This window comes from Erpetoichthys calabaricus, chromosome 7 (assembly GCF_900747795.2).
Source record: "Erpetoichthys calabaricus chromosome 7, fErpCal1.3, whole genome shotgun sequence".
Taxonomy (NCBI): Eukaryota; Metazoa; Chordata; class Cladistia; order Polypteriformes; family Polypteridae; genus Erpetoichthys; species Erpetoichthys calabaricus.
Window position 1 is genome coordinate 95,525,708 of NC_041400.2, and position 18,537 is coordinate 95,544,244.

The 18,537-nt window shown below is 39.0% G+C and overlaps 1 protein-coding gene across 1 annotated transcript in view; it reads left to right on the forward strand.

Moving 5' to 3' along the window:
* The window catches only part of LOC114654567 (Rho guanine nucleotide exchange factor (GEF) 38), a 56,900-nt gene that overhangs the window by 11,916 nt on the left and 26,447 nt on the right, over window positions 1-18,537 (forward strand). The window contains exons 3-4 of the mRNA XM_051929458.1: window positions 1,740-1,862; window positions 15,401-15,877. Coding sequence (XP_051785418.1) covers window positions 1,740-1,862; window positions 15,401-15,877 — 600 coding nt within the window. The remainder of the gene's footprint in view (window positions 1-1,739; window positions 1,863-15,400; window positions 15,878-18,537) is intronic.

Here is an 18,537-nt window from a genome sequence, read left to right on the forward strand (position 1 = left end):
TCATGTGGCGCGTTTCCCGGAGGGTGATCCAGCTCGTAAGATCCTCATTGTTGGGGATCCGAGTAGATGGACCAGGCACTACATAACGTAAAAGCATATATGTTACCGTCACTTCAACTCAATTCTCTGCAAAGAAATTTTGCAAATGTTTGGTTTGAACACTTGATTAATAATAAATAATTCATAGTAATTTCATACTGTATCATTTCCATCTGTATGGTTTACCAATTGAGTATCATTTATATGTTGACATTTTTGTATTTTTCAATGCTCATGTTATATTGTTCAAACGTTTGTGTTGATTAATCTTTGCTGTACCGCTTGTTTTTTAATGTTTAAACACTGATACAATAAAATAAATATATGTTTAATTTTTTTGACAATTTACATTTTTATTCCTGTGAGTGGTTGTGCAGGTAAGGGCCCCACTGCACTGCTTTGCCCGGGGGCCTATAATGCTGTTAAGATGGCCCTGCCTGAAGATATTGCCAGAATTAAGCATCTCTGCCAACTTCTGGTTTGTTTGACCTCTAGCATCCTTGGAAGCATCTCTCTCTCTGTCCCTCTCAAGCTGGTTACCCTAGATCAGGGGTTCTTAACCTGAGGTCTGTGGAACCCTAGGGGGTCCATGGATGGGTTTCAGTGGGTCTGTGAGGATCAGATAAAAATTAACATTTATATTCACTATACAGCCCTCTGCTGTTGATTTAGAGTAGATGTAGTAGTAGTAGTAGTCGTAATGGTAATAGAAAACGTAGTAGTAGTTGATCTGTTTTAATTTGCACAAGAGGATTGCATTTCATAATTATAATGAGTGGCCATCACTTTTTGCATAAAAAAGGAGTTTTTTTTTAGATTGTTTACTTTAAAGTTTTATAATACTTAGTGTATGTCATATATGTATGATTCAATCAAAAGTCGATAAATAAAGTACATTATATTCATTGCATGCAAAGTTGTGTTTATGTGAATATTTCTGGGGAAGGGGGTCCATAGCTTTCATCAGATTCTTAAAGTGGTCCATGACTCAAAAAAAGTTAGGAATCACTGTCTTACATGATGTTTTTCCAGGTGAACTCAGTTTACCTCTACTTAGTGGGCCCTACATTTTCACATTGGCAGACATGAAACTTTTTTCTACTGCCAGTGAGGCTCTCCATCCTGGAGGAGTCCTTTGAGTTTATATTGTGCCAGCTCAGTTTTGGCATTAACCCCGGTGACAGACTACTCCTCACAATAGCTTTAAAGTGGGAGTCATTAAAAAAATGTTTTTGATCTCAATCACTTATCCTTGATGCTCTCTTTTATCACAAGGTAGATATCCAAAGCTACTCGGTGACTGCTAAAGAAATCTGTAAATTCCCTAACAGTGACAAGTAATTATGAAAATCATTCTCCCTCGCTAACCAGGCCTTGCCATCACTTTTTTGTTTTGATGACCTTGAGATGTTTGCAAAGAGTCCTTAACTGAATTCTTTTAATAATTAAGTGCTGACGTTAGGCACCTCAGTTTCTGAACTCCAGGTAGGTTCACATTTCTGAATTTTTCAAGGCAAAGGGTGACCCTAAGATAATAACACTAATGACACTTTTTACAACCTAGTTCATTTCAAGGGTCAGAGCCTGTCCCAGCAACACTGTACACAAGGCAGGATGCCAGTCCACTGCCAGGCCCATTTATGCACACATAAATTAATTTTATTTTTTAGAACTGATTGGTACTGTTTTTGATATTTCAGGAAGGAATTTCCACAGCAGCTCAAAATGACCAGCAGCTTCAAAGCATGCTGCTAGATCCTGACAAATGCGAGAGTGAATGTCCTTTGGATACAAAGAATGGTAGCAATCCATATCTACATTTTGTAAGTAAAAAGTCTATAAACAGTTTACTTTGGTGGTATATGTACAACCCCAATTCCAATGAAGTTGGGACGTTGTGTAAAATGTAAATAAAAACAGAATACAATGATTTGCAAATCCTTTTCAACCTCTATTCAATTGAATACACTACGAAGACAAGATATCGAATGTTCAAACTGATAAACTTTATTGTTGTTTTGCAAATCTTCACTCATTTTGAATTTGATGCCCGCAACACGTTCCAAAAAAGCTGGAACAGGGGCAGCAAAAGACTGGGAAAGTTGAGGAATGTTCAAAAAACACCTGTTTTGAACATTCCACAGGTGAACAGGTTAATTGGAAACAGGTGTTTGTCATGATTGGGTATAAAAGGAGCATCCCCAAAAGGCTCAGTCGTTCACAAGCAAGGATGGGGCGAGATTCACCACTTTGTCAACAACTGCGTGGGCAGATAGTCCAGCAGTTTAAGAACAACGTTTCTCAACGTACAATTGCAATGAATCTAGGGATTTCATCATCTACTGTCCATAATATCATCAAAAGATTCAGAGAATCTGAAGAAATCTCTGCACGTAAGCGGCAAGGCTGAATACCAACACTGGATGCTCGTGACCTTCGATCCCTCAGGCGGCACTGCATTAAAAACCAACATCATTCTGTAAAGGATATTACCACGTGGGCTCAGGAATACTTCAGAAAACCATTGTCAGTTAACACAGTTCGTCGCTACATCTACAAGTGCAAGTTAAAACTCTACCATGCAAAGCGAAAGCTATATATCAACAACACCCAGAAACGCAGCAAGCTTCTCTGGGCCCGAGCTCATCTGAGATGGACTGACGCAAAGTTGAAAAGTGTGCTGTGGTCTGACAGGTCCACATTTCAAATTGTTTTTGGAAATCATGGATGTCGTGTCCTCTGGGCCAAAGAGGAAAAGGACCATCCGGGTTGTTATCAGCGCAAAGTTCAAAAGCCAGCATCTGTGATGGTATGGGGGTGTGTTAGTGCCCATGGCATGGGTAACTTGCACATCTGTGAAGGCACCATTAATGCTGAAAGGTACATACAGGTTTTGGAGCAACATATGCTGCCATCCAAGCAACATCTTTCTCAGGGACATTCCTGCTTATTTCAGCAGGACAATGCAAAGCCACATTCTGCATGTGTTACAACAGCGTGGCTTCGTAGTAAAAGAGTGCGGGTATTAGACTGGCCTGCCTGCAGTCCAGACCTGTCTCCCATTGAAAATGTGTGGTGCATTATGAAGCGCAAAATATGACAACAGAGACCCCGAACTGTTGAGCAACTGAAGTTGTACATCAAGCAAGAATGGGAAAGACTTCCACCTACACAGCTTCAACAATTCGTGTCCTCAGTTCCGAAATGCTTATTGAGTGTTGTTAAAAAGAAAGGTGATATAACATAGTGGTAAACATGCCCCTGTCCCAGCTTTTTTGGAACGTGTTGCAGGCATCAAATTTAATATGAGTGAAGATTTGCAAAACAACAATAAAGTTTATCAGTTTGAACATTCGATATCTTGTCTTTGTAGTGTATTCAATTGAATATAGGTTGAAAAGGATTTACAAATCATTGTATTCTGTTTTTATTTACGTTTTACACAACGTCCCAACTTCATTGGAATTGGGGTTGTATGATATAGCAGGTATTGTAGTGGACATGCACATGGCCCAGTGATACAGGCCTGATATTCTTGACACTGCTGTATTGTTCCTGGATATACAATATGTCACGTTTTCTCCTGACATGGACTTAGACCTATTCTAGGAATAATTGACGTGTTGTGTAATATGTGAAGCTTACTGCTTTGTTATAGTAAGTGCAAAATACTAAGCTAGAAAGGCCTTATTAAACAGCAAAAACTATAAATTAACACATGCAGGCTTGCAAAGTGTTTATTCCTAGTCAGCAGAAGAATCTCTTCATATATTATTAATGGAATGAAAGATCAAAATGAATGACAAGGCCTTCACAACACAAATGTACTCAAATCTCTGTTTCAGCACCTACCCTGGCCTTTTGCATATCCACAAAAACTCAGTGTCACGATGTACAATTGTGTCTGAATTTTTTATTTGTTGTAAATATTTTTTGTTTTGCTTGTTTGAAATTCATTTTTGGTTATGTTTTACATAATTCATAGAGGACGACATTCATATTAGGTTTGCACTTTGAGGAAGTGGATGCACCAGGTTCTTATTTAAGTGTGAGAGTTTGCAGTTGCTCCCCTTCTGAACTTTATGACAAATAAAGGGAAGATATCTCTTAATTTCTAAGGAAAAAATAAATTCTAGAAATTCTAAGTTTTGACTGCTTTGACTCTTTTTTGCACATATGTTTCATCTCTTCCATTTTGCATTTTTGCTTTCAGACCTAAATACTGCAAACCCCTGCCACTCAGTTCACTAAACAGTTCATGTTTATCTTCTAAAGCATTTCTCACTTCCATATGGGGTCGCTACATTTGACCAGCCTCCTCCATTCTTGTCTGTTGTACACTTCCTTGCCTGATAATCCTTTTTCCCTTACATCCTCCTTCACACAGTCTATTCACTTTCCCTTTGGTCATTCATTTCTCCTCCGTCCCAACCTCCATATCTAGGAATCTTCTCTCCACATTGTTCACCTTTTTTCTCATGACATGCCCATAACACTTTACCTTTCTTTCCTGCTTTTTCTTTGGGTTCTTTATGCACTTTAACTGGACCTGTGGTTCTCTCATTCCTCATCTTTTCAAGCTTTGTTAATCCACACATCCATCTCAATGTCTTCAGTTCTGTAGGATCTAGTTACTCTTCATCCACATTCTGAGCTGCTCAGGTTAGTGATCCATAGAACAATGATGATCTGGCTACTGTTTAATACAATTCTGTCTTGCATTGATTCTTCAGTCACATAACACTCCCAATAGTGTTTTTCAGTTTTTTCAACCTGATTGCTTATTTCTAGATCTACAGTAGTTCTATATCCTCTGTTATTGTTGATCCCTGGAGGTTAACTTCTCCATTTCGTTCTTGTCCCTTAAATCTTAGATGTTCTGTCTTTTAATTGATAATCTTAAGGCCTCTGTTCTCCATTGGTCTTCTCCACTGCACTACTTTCATTTTCACAGTATTGATGCCAAATTGCACAATGTCATCTGTAAACATCATGCACCATGGGGACTGATCTACAATTCTCCTAGCAATAACATCAATAACTAGAGTAAAAGGATATGGGCTTAATGATGATCCTTGATGTAACCTGACCTTAACTGAAAATCCATCTGTTACTCGTACACTACTTTTTACTTGTGTGTAGGCACCCTCATACATCTCATTAACTATCCCCAGATACTTCTCTGGTGCTCCCTTCTCACTAAACAGTGAACATACTTCATTTCTTTAAAATTTTTTTGTTACTGACACATTGAAGCTTACCTGTCTCTTTCTCATTTCTTTTAAAAAAAATACAATCTTTAACTTAAGTGAGGATCTATGTTAGCAGTGTACATCACAATACTAGACAGCAAACCACAATAATCACACTATGTGAAGTATGCCTGTGGTGGCCATTTAGGTGTTTATAACATTTTGAAAGTGATAAGACATCTCATAATACTGTAAAAACGTGGTAAAATGCCTAAGACACAAGTCATGCAAACTCTTTAAGTGCCTGTTCTCAGTTTTATTTTTTTCCATTTATTTTCTAGTGCGGTACATCTCTCGGTGTTTAAGAGTAAATGTCAGGGCATGTGAGCAGAAAGAAGGCAAGTCTTACTAATTACTCAAAATTTACAAACAGGCCTATGAAATTAACCTTCCACCTTTTGCAGGGTGACAGTATTGGAAAGTAGTATCGCAGACTTACTAAAGAAAGAAATTTAAAAAAAGATAGATAGATAGATAGATAGATAGATAGATAGATAGATAGATAGATAGATAGATAGATAGATAGATAGATAGATAGATAGATAGATAGATAGATAGATAGATAGATAGATAGATAGATAGATAGATAGATAGATAGATAGATAGATAGATAGCAGGGTTACATGATTTTCATCATTTGTTTGGTCATTTCTGTTAGTTGCTGTCCCTTTTCATAATTGTGAATTGTTCCTGGTGTAAAAGTAACCTTCAAGGAAGGCACATGATTGACAGTGCTGAGCCCTTGAGGCGGAACTTCCTGTTTCTGTTAAACTATTTTCATGATGTTTCTCTATACAGAGGGCTATAGAGTTCAGTTCCATCTTTCCATCTTGATCTTCTTCTTCATACTTCATCTTGGCTTCACTTGAAAACACATTTTTTATGGTACCTCCTACCAATGCTTAGGGAATACCAGCATCCATCCTTATTAGAGTTCCACGGAAAAGCATGTTCTTCAACTTTTATATGACAAATGATTCATATCTTTTGTGACTCAAATTAGGGAGACTGTTTTGCTTTTCTTCTGTTTCATTCAGTTTGGGATAGTGCCATGATTTCAGGCATTCCTTTTTCATTCACTTTACTGTAAGGATTTAGGTTAGCGTCATCATTGACCACCATCTTCACAGCTACTGTTCCATCCTGGACTCTGTGTGTGTTTGGTTTGTCGGATTCTTTGTACATAATGTGTCTAATATTTATTTAGTAGGATAATTATTATATATGTTTTGTAGGGGTGAAGAAACAAGGAAGGGTAATTTTCTAGTGTACTATTTAATAATTTACTGTATATCCAGCGGCACATTTTATTATTTATGCTTATCTTTTCCTTCTTTTACAGTCTTTGCCTTTTACTTCTATATTTTCATTGCTGTCTTTGAACCATTGACAGGCAAATGAGATCTGGAAAATTTTTGCAAGCACATTACAGCATTGACTTGGCCTAGGCCCTACCTTTTCCAGGCCTCAGGCTTGCTTGTAAGTGTAGCAGACAGCCAAGGCATTTTGAGCCGGTTGTTATAAATAGATATATATCTTTTACTATTGGTAGGAGCAAAATCTGAGAGATGTATCAATGACTGAATTGTTAAAATCCATCCATCCATTATCCAACCCGCTGAATCAGAACACAGGGTCACGGGGGTCTGCTGGAGCCAATCCCAGCCAACACAGGGCACAAGGCAGGAACCAATCCCGTGCAGGGTGCCAACCCACCGCAGGACACACACAAACACACCCACACAGCAAGCACACACTAGGGCCAATTTAGAAAATTGTTAAAATCACAGACCTATTTTTATTTCTAATACAGTCCCTTCAACACAACAATGTGACACCTTACAAATCCAGACTCCTGGGTTCTCATTCTGGGCACATTGGTTGTCCATGTGGAGGGTTTTCCTATATGCACTCTTGTTTTCTTCTCACAATCAGAAAGATTTGTGTGTTTGGTTGAGTGCCAGGTTCAGTTCTCAACATCAGAAATTTTCTGGCTGTCACCTATAATGCAGTCCATCCATTATCTAAACTCACTTATTCCATTACAGGCTGATTGTCAGCTAGAACCTTTTCCTGGAAGAATCTGATTGAAGGCTCGAAACAACCCTGGAGAGCACACACACACACACACAAGTGTGCACACACGCACATGCCCACACGCGTACACACACACACACACACACACACACATACATTTTCTTAGAGATTCTAATTCGCCTAACATGAAAATCTTTCATCCTTGTGGAGAAATTGAAATACCTTCCATTTTCTGATTCACTTCATCCAGGTTTAGGATCATGGGGAGCTATAGTCCAAACCAGCAGCACCAGACACAAGGAGAAAGCTGATCCTAGCTGAGGTGCTGATCCATCTTATAGCATAAAAATACATACAATCTAACTTAGAGTTGCCAAATAACATGAGTGCCTTCCATCACAAGACACAGAAAAGACCATCTATCATTTTTTGAGTCAACTATAACTTGTTTTCGGATTATGGATACAGTTTATCTCAGCATCATTGGATATTAGACAGGACAAGGTTGCCAGTTTATTACATACTGCACTTGCACATACCAGTACACCCATACTCATTGGACCAGTTAACCCAACTTGCCCACCTCTGGGGAATTCTGGGAAAATATTGGACCACAGTGAATATCAACATTTCTTTGAAGTGCAGAATCTCTTTTTTTTTGTTTGCCTTGCTGTGCAGGCAATGCAGTTGCAAGCACTTGCTGTCTAGGCCGTCTCCAATTTTGCAGCCTATCAAAATTACCATCTTGTTGCCCTTGAAATCTGCTAAATGAATGTTTGTGAGCTGCCCATCACATTTACTGGCAGTCCTCTTGTTCTCCATGAAAGCTTCCATTCACACAGCCTTTCAAGCTCGCCTGTGATTATCTGCTTTTTTTCCTCACCTCAGTTCTTCCCATTCCCCGTGCAGACGCCTCCTTGTAATTAGGTTCACTGCTAAACCTAAAGAAGCATCCTGTCTTCAAGAAGAGCCTTGCTCGAGTGCTTTAAGCAGCACAGCCTTCCATTTACCACTGAAGAATGTGAGACGTCGCAAGTGCTTTACGCAGCAAAATGTGACAGATTGTTAAGGATGCCGATCCATCTGCCTCGCTTGTTAAAATTGTGAGTGCAACACACATTGAGAGGTAGAGCTAAATCAGAATACGTAAAATTAAGTTGAAGTCAGGCAACTAGTGAAAAAATATAGTAAAACATGAGCATATCATTTTAGGGGCAAAAAAATATACCATTTCTCACTTTGAAAATCTTCTTAGTCTGAAGAGACAGAATACGCACCTTTGATGCCCACTGTGTTTGAAGTTCATATGGCAAGGGGTTTTCTTCTATTTTTGAAGCCACTTTGAACCTAAGTATGAAAGAAGAACAGGTGGGGATGCACGAGATATTGGATTATGATTAATAGGACAAAGTGCACCTACGCATCCATTGTTTTGACTTTTAATTGTAAACCCAAATTATACTCTGATCTGAAAGTGGAGACATGGGCTTTCAGTTCACTTTCTCATTAAGATGAATAAAAAACAAACATATTTTATTTTAACCAAATGTATTTACCACATTCCACATTCTTATTTGAAAGTTGTAAGGTCATTTAATAATAGCAGTCATAGAGGAAAATTACCCGTCTGCTTTTTTGTTAGCAGGCATCTGCCAAACTAGGCAGAGCAGTAAAGGAAGGGAGACATGAGAGGTGGAAGTTTGACAAGAGCGCTCTACGCTGGGAGAGGGGATCACAGAAGAGGAAACTCAGGAAGATACACAAAGCAGGGAAAACCCAAGCCTGCACACGTTTCCTATACATGGCACCTGGGCAGCATGCCGTCTCATTCTAGTACCCAAGATGCCCAGCAGTGATCAAACAAACAGCCTTTATTTTATATCACGATGTTTTACTGGTACACATACATAGTGAACACTCTTTTCTTTTTTTTACATTTAAAGCACTGGCAAGTGAAATTTCTTCCACAGGGGCACACTTTGAGTCACAGGTGGGGGAAAGAACTGGCAACCTTGTGGTTTCGGAGCCCAATTCCTTAGCACCACAACACACCAGCAAGTGAACCATTTTACAAATAGCAAAACAATGTGGTTCACTTTTCATCCATCCATCCATCCATCCATTTTCCAACCCGCTGAATCCGAACACAGGGTCACGGGGGTCTGCTGGAGCCAATCCCAGCCAACACAGGGCACAAGGCAGGAACCAATCCCGGGCAGGGTGCCAACCCACCGCAGGACACACACAAACACACCCCCACACCAAGCACACACTAGGGCCAATTTAGATTCGCCAATCCACCTAACCTGCATGTCTTTGGACTGTGGGAGGAAACCGGAGCACCCGGAGAAAACCCACGCAGACACGGGGAGAACATGCAAACTCCACGCAGGGAGGACCCGGGAAGTGAACCCAGGTCTCCTAACTGCGAGGCAGCAGTGCTACCACTGCGGTTCACTTTTCATGATGTGCAAAGTGGCACACTATTTATAACTAGCCACTGTGTTCAAGCCTCAGTTTTTATATTTTCCTCATGACGTCATGGGGCCTTCTTCAACTTCTCTGGCTTTTTCATATGTCTCAAAGACTTGCATTTTAATGACACTAACTTGGCTTGACATTTGTACCCTGTCTAGGGTTGGTTGCTGCTGCAAGAACAATTTGAACTTGAAAGTTTTTTTTGAACAAATGAACACATTTTTGAACAATTGATCACATGGCTCTTGTTGCTTAAAAAGAGCACTAGCACCCCCAGTGGCTGTTACTTGAAAAGAGCACTAGCACCCCCCAGTAGTGGCTAACCTGCACAGGCGTTGGTTTAATTTTTAACTGATGACAGGCAGTTAAGGCTTTGAACATCTAACCCTCAGATTGTGGGTTCAAATACCACTACTGACACTGTGTGAACATGAGCAAGTCACTTGACCTGCCTGTGCTCCATCTGGAAAACCAAAAGAAATGTAAAGTATCAGCCAAATAAGTAAATGTTAATGATTACAGCACAGCACAAAGATTAAGCAGAGCACAAAGGCATCAGTGACAGACTGAACCTGAAAGGTGTGCCTCATGTTCAGAACTTTTGAATAGCATTTCTAGGGGTGCCAATTACTAGGGCAAAATATGTGGTCCCCTTTGTAAGAGCAGAAGATGGGCCATCAAAAATAAAGAGACCATTCATTTGAAATCTGCCCACCTCTCTGCTAATATTAGAAAATATTTAAATAAATTTTTAGTTTTGGAGAACAAATTATATTAAACTTGTTCTGTGCATAGCCAATTTATTGGAGTTCAAGGTGGAACTACTGTGCAGCGGCTGACAGATTGCCCAAAAGATGAATGGGGCTGCCTGACTGACAGCAGCCTGTGCATGGAGTGCTGCAGTCCACAATCTTTGGAAAGGTTTGAGCTACATTGTACAAGCCTGGGAAGATTGAAAAATGCAGTCCAAGACGTTCAGAGAGGAGATTAAATATCAGCCCCTTGCACAAGATAGAGGCTGGTGGATCGTAAAGAAAGTGTGTGACAGTGTGAGAGACAATTGGACACTCTGTTATGAGGTGTTTTCATGGCCTATAACAGTGGGAAAGTGTGACGAGGGACTTTAAACTTCACAATGTTCAGAGGGAAGATTTGTTATTATTAAATAAATGTGTCCATAGTTGGGCATAACTGCAATTTGGTGTGTTGCGACAGTCATTCTGTATTGGTGTTAGTTACAATAATAATGCTGAAACATCTTGAGACTCCAGTGTTTTTATTTATTTATATTTTTATTTCTACTTGTGGCTGGAGCTGACAGATAGCTTGACACATCTTTTTAATGGGCTGGTGGTTATCTGCACTGGAAAGAGGTGGGCAGGGAAGTGTTTTTTTGTTGCGCTTGCTGTGATGCTCGATTCACCTGACGTGATCTGCTTTATTGATGACACTGGTAGCATTTCACTAGCTCCTTCTTCCACAGATGATTTAAAAAGAAATGTTATCTTTGGTATAGTTTGGGAAAGGCTAATTTTTTTTTGGGCACTGCTTAGATATTTTCTTTTTCTAATCATAATATAACTCTTCCTTATATTTTTGTTAACTCATGCAGATGCTGTACTACAAAAAGGCCTGAGGCCATCACCCTCTAAAGTTCTGTGGCCAACAAATCACATAAAGGAACGGCCAAAACACCTAATCCAAATAAAAATCAACCTTAAATATTTAATACCATGAAAAAAATCTAACAAGGCAACACAATCTACAAATTAAAAAATGATTAAAGAAGCTTCACAGAGATACACAATACAAAAATAGTCATAAATTCAAAAGCAAAATTGTTTAAAGAAAGAATTCATAATACCAAACTTAAATACTCAAAGCAAAACAATAAAGAAAAGGTAATTCAGTAATTGCCAAAACAAGTCAACCAGAAGAAAGCATTGTAATCCCAATTGAAAAGGTTCAAAAGACCAATGTAGTACAAAAACAAGGTGAGTAGCAAATAGCACTAGCAAGGAAATGATAAGCTAATGCCTCAGCCAGGAGCTGAGGTACTCATGTGAAGTATCTGAGCTTTTTTAGGTTACACCTGGAAGCTCTAAGTAGACACTAGTGGGGAAAAAGCAGCCAAGACAAAATAACAAGTAATACAAAAATGTAAGCAGAGAATTAACAAGGAAGCAAAATTAAAAAGAAATACAAAAATAAAGACAGAATTCTAGCATAGTATCAATATGAGATGACCCTAAAGGCTTTCTTAGCTGGAAACCTTGGTGTTGTGAACATCCAGGAAGGCAGTGTATTGTAATCGTTACTTTATACTTAAAAACAAGACCTGGAAACAGAGGTTGAGATGAGGAGTTGGACAGTTTGTAACCTGCTGAGAGCGTGTGTTATAAAGCACAAAGAAGGCAGAAAAAGGTTTGGGGAACCAACTCCAATATTGTACAGCGTACAAATCAAAATTACTCATGCGTTCAAAAATGGCTCCAGAGCAATGTCTGGTTCCATGTCCAAAACAGGGACAATTAAAGAAAGAAGGAGTTGGGCTTTTATAATAGCCAGGTTAGAAGAGGTGGGGTCCAATAATTGAAGCCGGATGTGACTTTGGTAGGGGGTGCGGTCATGCAAGGGCAGCAGGAAGTACTTTATGTTAGTTACCCTTCGGGGGATCTGTAGGAGAAGGAGAGGAAAGGTTAGTGCACTTCAAAAAAAGCCGCACTTGTTTTCCACCCTTGGTTATGTCCTTAGCCTGCCTCCCAAGCACATGTGTGTGACAGCGTGGAATCAGGGAATTAGAAAAATCCAACAGCCAATCAATGTAACTGAAGTTAAAAAACAGAAGGCATAGTCAAATAAAACAGCAAAAGACTCTAATACAAACTAGAATTCCTTCCCTTAACTGTTAATATTAGGAAGCCAGTTTCTGCTGGATCTAAAATGCGAATGATTTAGTGTCACAACACAGCTATAAAAGCAGAGATAGTGTAGTTACGATTTTGAAAGATTATTCATTCCCCACTCAGTTCCATTAAATTCTGCAAATGTATAAGCACACACATTACACCACATCATCCAAAGCCTCAATAGTCACATAAACATAAGCAGATATTCCTTTGCTTCATTGGCTTGTTGCAGTCTTTGCATAGGACAGAACTTAAGTTCACATCTCAGCCAAGCAATTTGCTAAATTCATATCTTATCTGGAAATGTGGTGTGACAGGTAGGAGATATTACAGCGCTCCAAAGCCTGGATACAACTGACTCACAGACAGTCACGGGTTGAAAATAGATGCTTTTGTTATAAAAATTGCTCACAAAAGGTTTTTCTCAGGTTATACAAGCACAAGTATAAACAATATTCTTTCTTTCTTCCTTCCATCTCTTCTCTTTCCATCCACCTCACTCCAGTGAGTATTGTCTTGCTTCCTCCCTATTCTGACTCTGCAGTGGAGGCTGGACAGCTTCCTTTTATGTCATAGCCCAAAGGAACCACTTCTGGGTCAGGCAGAAGTCCCAAAAAGTAAGGAACATGAATCGCTGCAGCACCCCCTGGTGGCAAACTTAGGACCCAGCAGGGCTGACTCTAAGCACTACAACTCCCAACATGCTCTGCAGGGTGCCACATGGTTACCACAGTCCTGAAAAGTTGCCATCTAGCAGATGGGAAATAAAATTATAGAAAATTAGGAGATTTTCCCTACTGCTCCTTTATCTTGTCCTCCTGTACAGGTAAGGATGCCATACTCATCCCTAGCAAGGATGCGAGATAATCCTGCTTGGCACTTACAGTGGTATTAATGAACATTAATTTCATCCACTGTGGGCACTAGGGAGCTGCAACATCAGATTTTACCGGTTAAAAAGTAGGAATTATAAACTTACTTGAAAGTGAATACTTATGTTTTACCAAATAAATACATTTTGATTGCTTTAAACTATTTTTAATGATGCATTTGTCAGAAATCAGGTTGTTTTAAAAAAAAAATCCAACTGTATCCATTACTTATGAAGTCAGAAGCTGTACTAGGTTATCTGTCTGTGCAGCTGTGGCATCTGCTAACAGTACCCTGAGCTGAAAATTTCTCCAGATATGACTTAATGCACTTTAAATTAACCAAATAGCAACACTGAAAAGTATTAGTTTAGAGCAGTGAAGAGATTGACCTTGTCCATTTGAGCAGGTACGCAAAACGAACATTTGGCATAAAATGTTTACATACATTTTAGAAAATGTTAAATGTTAAATAATTTCAATCAGATAAGATAGACATTCTCATCAAGCAGCAATCAGGTGACTGTGGTAAAGTTTATATGAGGACATTCTGTCTATATGAAGACATTATTGAGATAAACCTGTGGCAAGACTGCAGGGAGTACTTCAATTCCCAGTAGTCAGCAAGAGTGCACAGGAGTATAAGTAGAAGCACACAGATTAAGGGAATCAACATTCAGCAGGAACTATGGATTAGCGCAGCACTCTTTCACATAAAACATCTCAGTGTGTATATGTGTCACAGAAAGTGGAGGTTTTGCTTGAGGTCTGCCCAATGCAAGGTGGTTTGGCTTTTGTGTGCAGTGTGCCTATCTGTGTATGGTGCAGTTCAATGACTTAAGATATGCATATCCTAAGCAATAACTTTCTCTATAGAGAGAGAATTTATTGTATTTGCTTTAGTATCAAAATAAGATTTTAATGCACGGCCAACAATTCCTTCTTAGGTTTTTTTCTGTTGTAAAAAGGATTAGACTCGACACATTCAAAAAGGTTTGGGGTAGCCACTCATATAATTTCCCTGGCTGCAAAAGGCTTTTTAAAAGAACAGAGATGTTCGCAAGACTGAGTCCAAAACAGAACTGGTGAGGGTTTGCAAAGATGGTGGCTTTAACGGATCAGACCAGAAGTGATGTGTGGGGACCGGAAGTGACATAAGGGAACCATAAGTGACGTTCTTCTGACACCCAGTCTGTGCGCCGGAAGTGACATTCTTCTGGGTACCAGAACTGGATGTGACATCATGCTGGGTGCTGGACGTGACATCATCAAGTCTGAATCTGACAGGTTTTCCCGCAGCTGGTCTGTAGAGATAACAGGAGAAAGTTTAGTGCACCCCTCCACCCCCTGGCCTGGCGTGGAATTACCTTTGCTTGGTCCATACAACGTCCTCCTACTTGCATGTGTGTGACACCGTCCTATTTTTTAATGTGCAATAAGTAAAATCAGTGGCTACAGGTCATATTACTGGGATGACTGACCACACTGCAGCCGCCCAATTCTGTATATAAGGTTTGCATGTTCTTGCTGAATCTGAACAAATCCCCATAGATACTGAACAGCTGCGGTGGGTTGACACCCTGCCCGGGATTGGTTCTTGCCTTGTGCCCTGTCTTGGCTGGGATTGGCTGCAGCAGACCCCCGTGACCCTGTGTTCGGATTCAGCGGGTTGGAAAATGGATGGATGGATGGATGGATACTGAACAGTGAGAACATACAAACTGCACACTCACTTTAATGGAAGTAACAACACAAACCACCATGTCACTTGTATGATTACTAAAATAAATGTTCTTTTTCCTTCTTCTCTTCACAGAAAAACAAGCTGGAGCATCTGGTTTTAAAACCCCTGTCAACGCTGCAGTCCATGTTTGTAGCCCCTCAGAAGCTAATTCAAAAGCGCTATGACAAACTGCTTGACTATGACAGCAGCCGAGAGCGGTCCTCTGATGAACTGGAGCTAGCCCGCCGAGACTATGAGGCACTTAATGCTCAGCTTGTAGAGGGGCTGCAGGTGTTTAACCCGGCCTCCAAAAAAATATTAACCAACTGTATTTATTTCATCGTTGCCCTCTTCCAGGATCTCATGAATTCCACACATCGGAAATTTCCTTCAATACAACATTTGTCAGTAAGTATTACGTTAATGAAATTCATGCTGTGTAACATCTGTTTGCTCTTCCATAGGGCTTGTCAAAATCTAAAGGCTGACAGTCCCAGTTGCACCCTAGGGGTCAGTGTCATAGCAATTCTAATCTCGAGTGCCTTCCATTACTTCAAGTCTTTTTATTTTGTAAGTGATGACCGTTTTATTACATTCTTACAGCACAAGGAAGAAAAAAATGCAACTTACTATCCCAACATACAGCAGCTCACATGAGGAGCTGTGCTAACATAGATCTGTATGGTTATAATGTGGTATTTCATTGGAGGAAAACTATAAATTGTATACTGACGATAATTAGCTGGCACATTTCAAAAACTGAAAATTTGAAAAGACTTAATATACTCAGCATGCGACACATGGGAATAAGATGCTGTGCAAGTACACAAAGACCCAGAAAATAAGTTTTACCTTTCTCATAACAATTTCAAAATTTCCATGCTTTCATATATCATGTAAATGTTGCATTGCATTCAGTAAATGGCAACTCAGGTCAATATGGTCTCTGCTAAACCCTAACCTAGCTGTGAATAGTAATGAACCAGCACTCACCATCCTTGGTCCCCTTTTTGATTCCTGCAGCTTTTGCACATTCGCCCTGCGTCATTAGAAATCTTTTTAGTTTGTTTGGTGACCCTAAATTATGGGTGAGCATGACTGCATTCTGTGATGTACCCGTGCTCTGCCCAGAGAAGTTCTTGTCTTGCAGCCAATTCTGTTTTGATAACTTTCAGCTCCTTGTGCCTCTGACAAGAAATAATTGGTGAAGAGAAAGAAAAAAAAACATTTTTTTGGAAAATGACTTCATTCCATTCAGAGTCACTCTATTAAAGCCTATCCTGGCAGTATAGGGTGAAAAGACATGAAACAGTCGCGAATGGAATGCCAGAATCTTACAAGACCACCTCCAACACAGGCAAACACACGTGGGTAATAACTGAACATGGGATCAAACCTGAGTGTCACCATGTTGACAGAGCTAGTGCATGGGGTGAGGCGGCAAGGTGATCACCTTAGGTGGCTCTTTCGTCACGGCGGTATTTTTATGTAACTTTTTTTTAACATTATGAAATAATAATACAAATATTATGTATAATTCTTAAGAATTCTATACTAATGCAGTGCTTTATTTATATAGTACCTTTAAAAATAGTGAGAAACATTTTTTAATTTAATAGTTATAAATTTCACATAGCGTAGTTGGCAAGGCCTCATCACACAGTGAGAATCAAAATGACACATGCGCATTTTGAAGGCACGTGTAAGTACATGGCCTTTATTTTCCTGATTTTTCTTATTTTAGACAAAAGTTGCAATGGTAAAAATGAGTTGAGAATTCTATACTGGCTATGTTGCTAGAACTTACTGAGGCTATATTCAGATTGCAGATAAAATTACCTAAATTTCATTTTTTTTGGCTCATATGCAATTAGTTTTATTTAACTGTTCAAATTAATTTTGCAAATAGTCCAAATCTGATAGGACTGTATTCCATTGTAAATCCTGAATCTACAAAATTATTAAAACATGAACTCATCAGATAGAAGCAACATAATAAACACATATGAATACCAGCTACCTGCTGACTTCAAATTCTTTACAGTGCAAGATGTCTGCAAATTGGTCAATTCATGACTGCAAGTGCTCAGAGCTGCTTTCAGTGGAATGATCACTGCTGAAACTGTCTGCAGGACTCTCTCAAGAAAAAAATGTGTTTAAGCAATTAAGGCATAACATTGCAGAAACATGCAGCAATTGGAATGTAATTTCCTTTCTTGCAGTTCACATTTGTTTAAAAAGATAGAATCTGCATCACATGAATGAAAAATATATAATTTTTGAATGACAGTTTAAACAAAATATTGTTCAAGGTGCAATGTCTATTAAACCCACCATGAAAAGTGACGATGACAGCACAATTATACTTTTTACTATGCAGACCCATAACCTATAAGGATATAGAAAACATTTAAAACTGTCTAGCCTACATAATCACAAAATTCAATGAAATTGACACATACAGTAATAATTATCTTTTAACATTTACCCAAGATTTCCAGTTAATTTATCCTCGCTATTGTATGCAAAGTATGTTATATCACCATCCAATCAATGCACAGCGTCAGTTTTCCCAGCGACACTCAGGATTTGGAGAACTTTTTCAGCATGCCAGGAGTGAATGTAGAAGAATAGTGACAAACAACACAGCATGGTATCTGCAGACTTTTAATGCAAGTTCTAATGCAAGCCCATTTCCCCTGGGAACAAATAAAGATCTATCTATCTATCTATCTATCTATCTATCTATCTATCTATCTATCTATCTATCTATCTATCTATCTATCTATCTATCTATCTATCTATCTATCTATCTATCTATCTATCTATCTATTTGAGAGATGCTTATATTTTTTTATTAAATCAGCCTTCAGCCAGGCAGTCAAAGTCTACAGCTGCAGTCCTGCTGCCATGTTTGTTTAATTTTACTTTTAATTTTATTAGGCCAGTTTGAGTTTTCTTCTTCTTCTTCTTCTTCTTCTTCTTCTTCTTCTTCTTCTTCTTCTTCTTCTTCTTCTTCTTCTTCTTCTTCTTCTGTAGTAGTAGTAGTAGTAGTAGTAGTAGTAGTAGTAAAAGCCGATCATTTTTCCCCCTCCACCCAGTGTTTATGATGGGTCAGTGCACATGCATATCACATTGTCCTGTATATGTACTAAATATGTTATTTTGTGAAATTGTATTAATTTCTGCTTTCTGATTAAGCTGTCAGTCATAGTGTTTGTTAAAAGTCT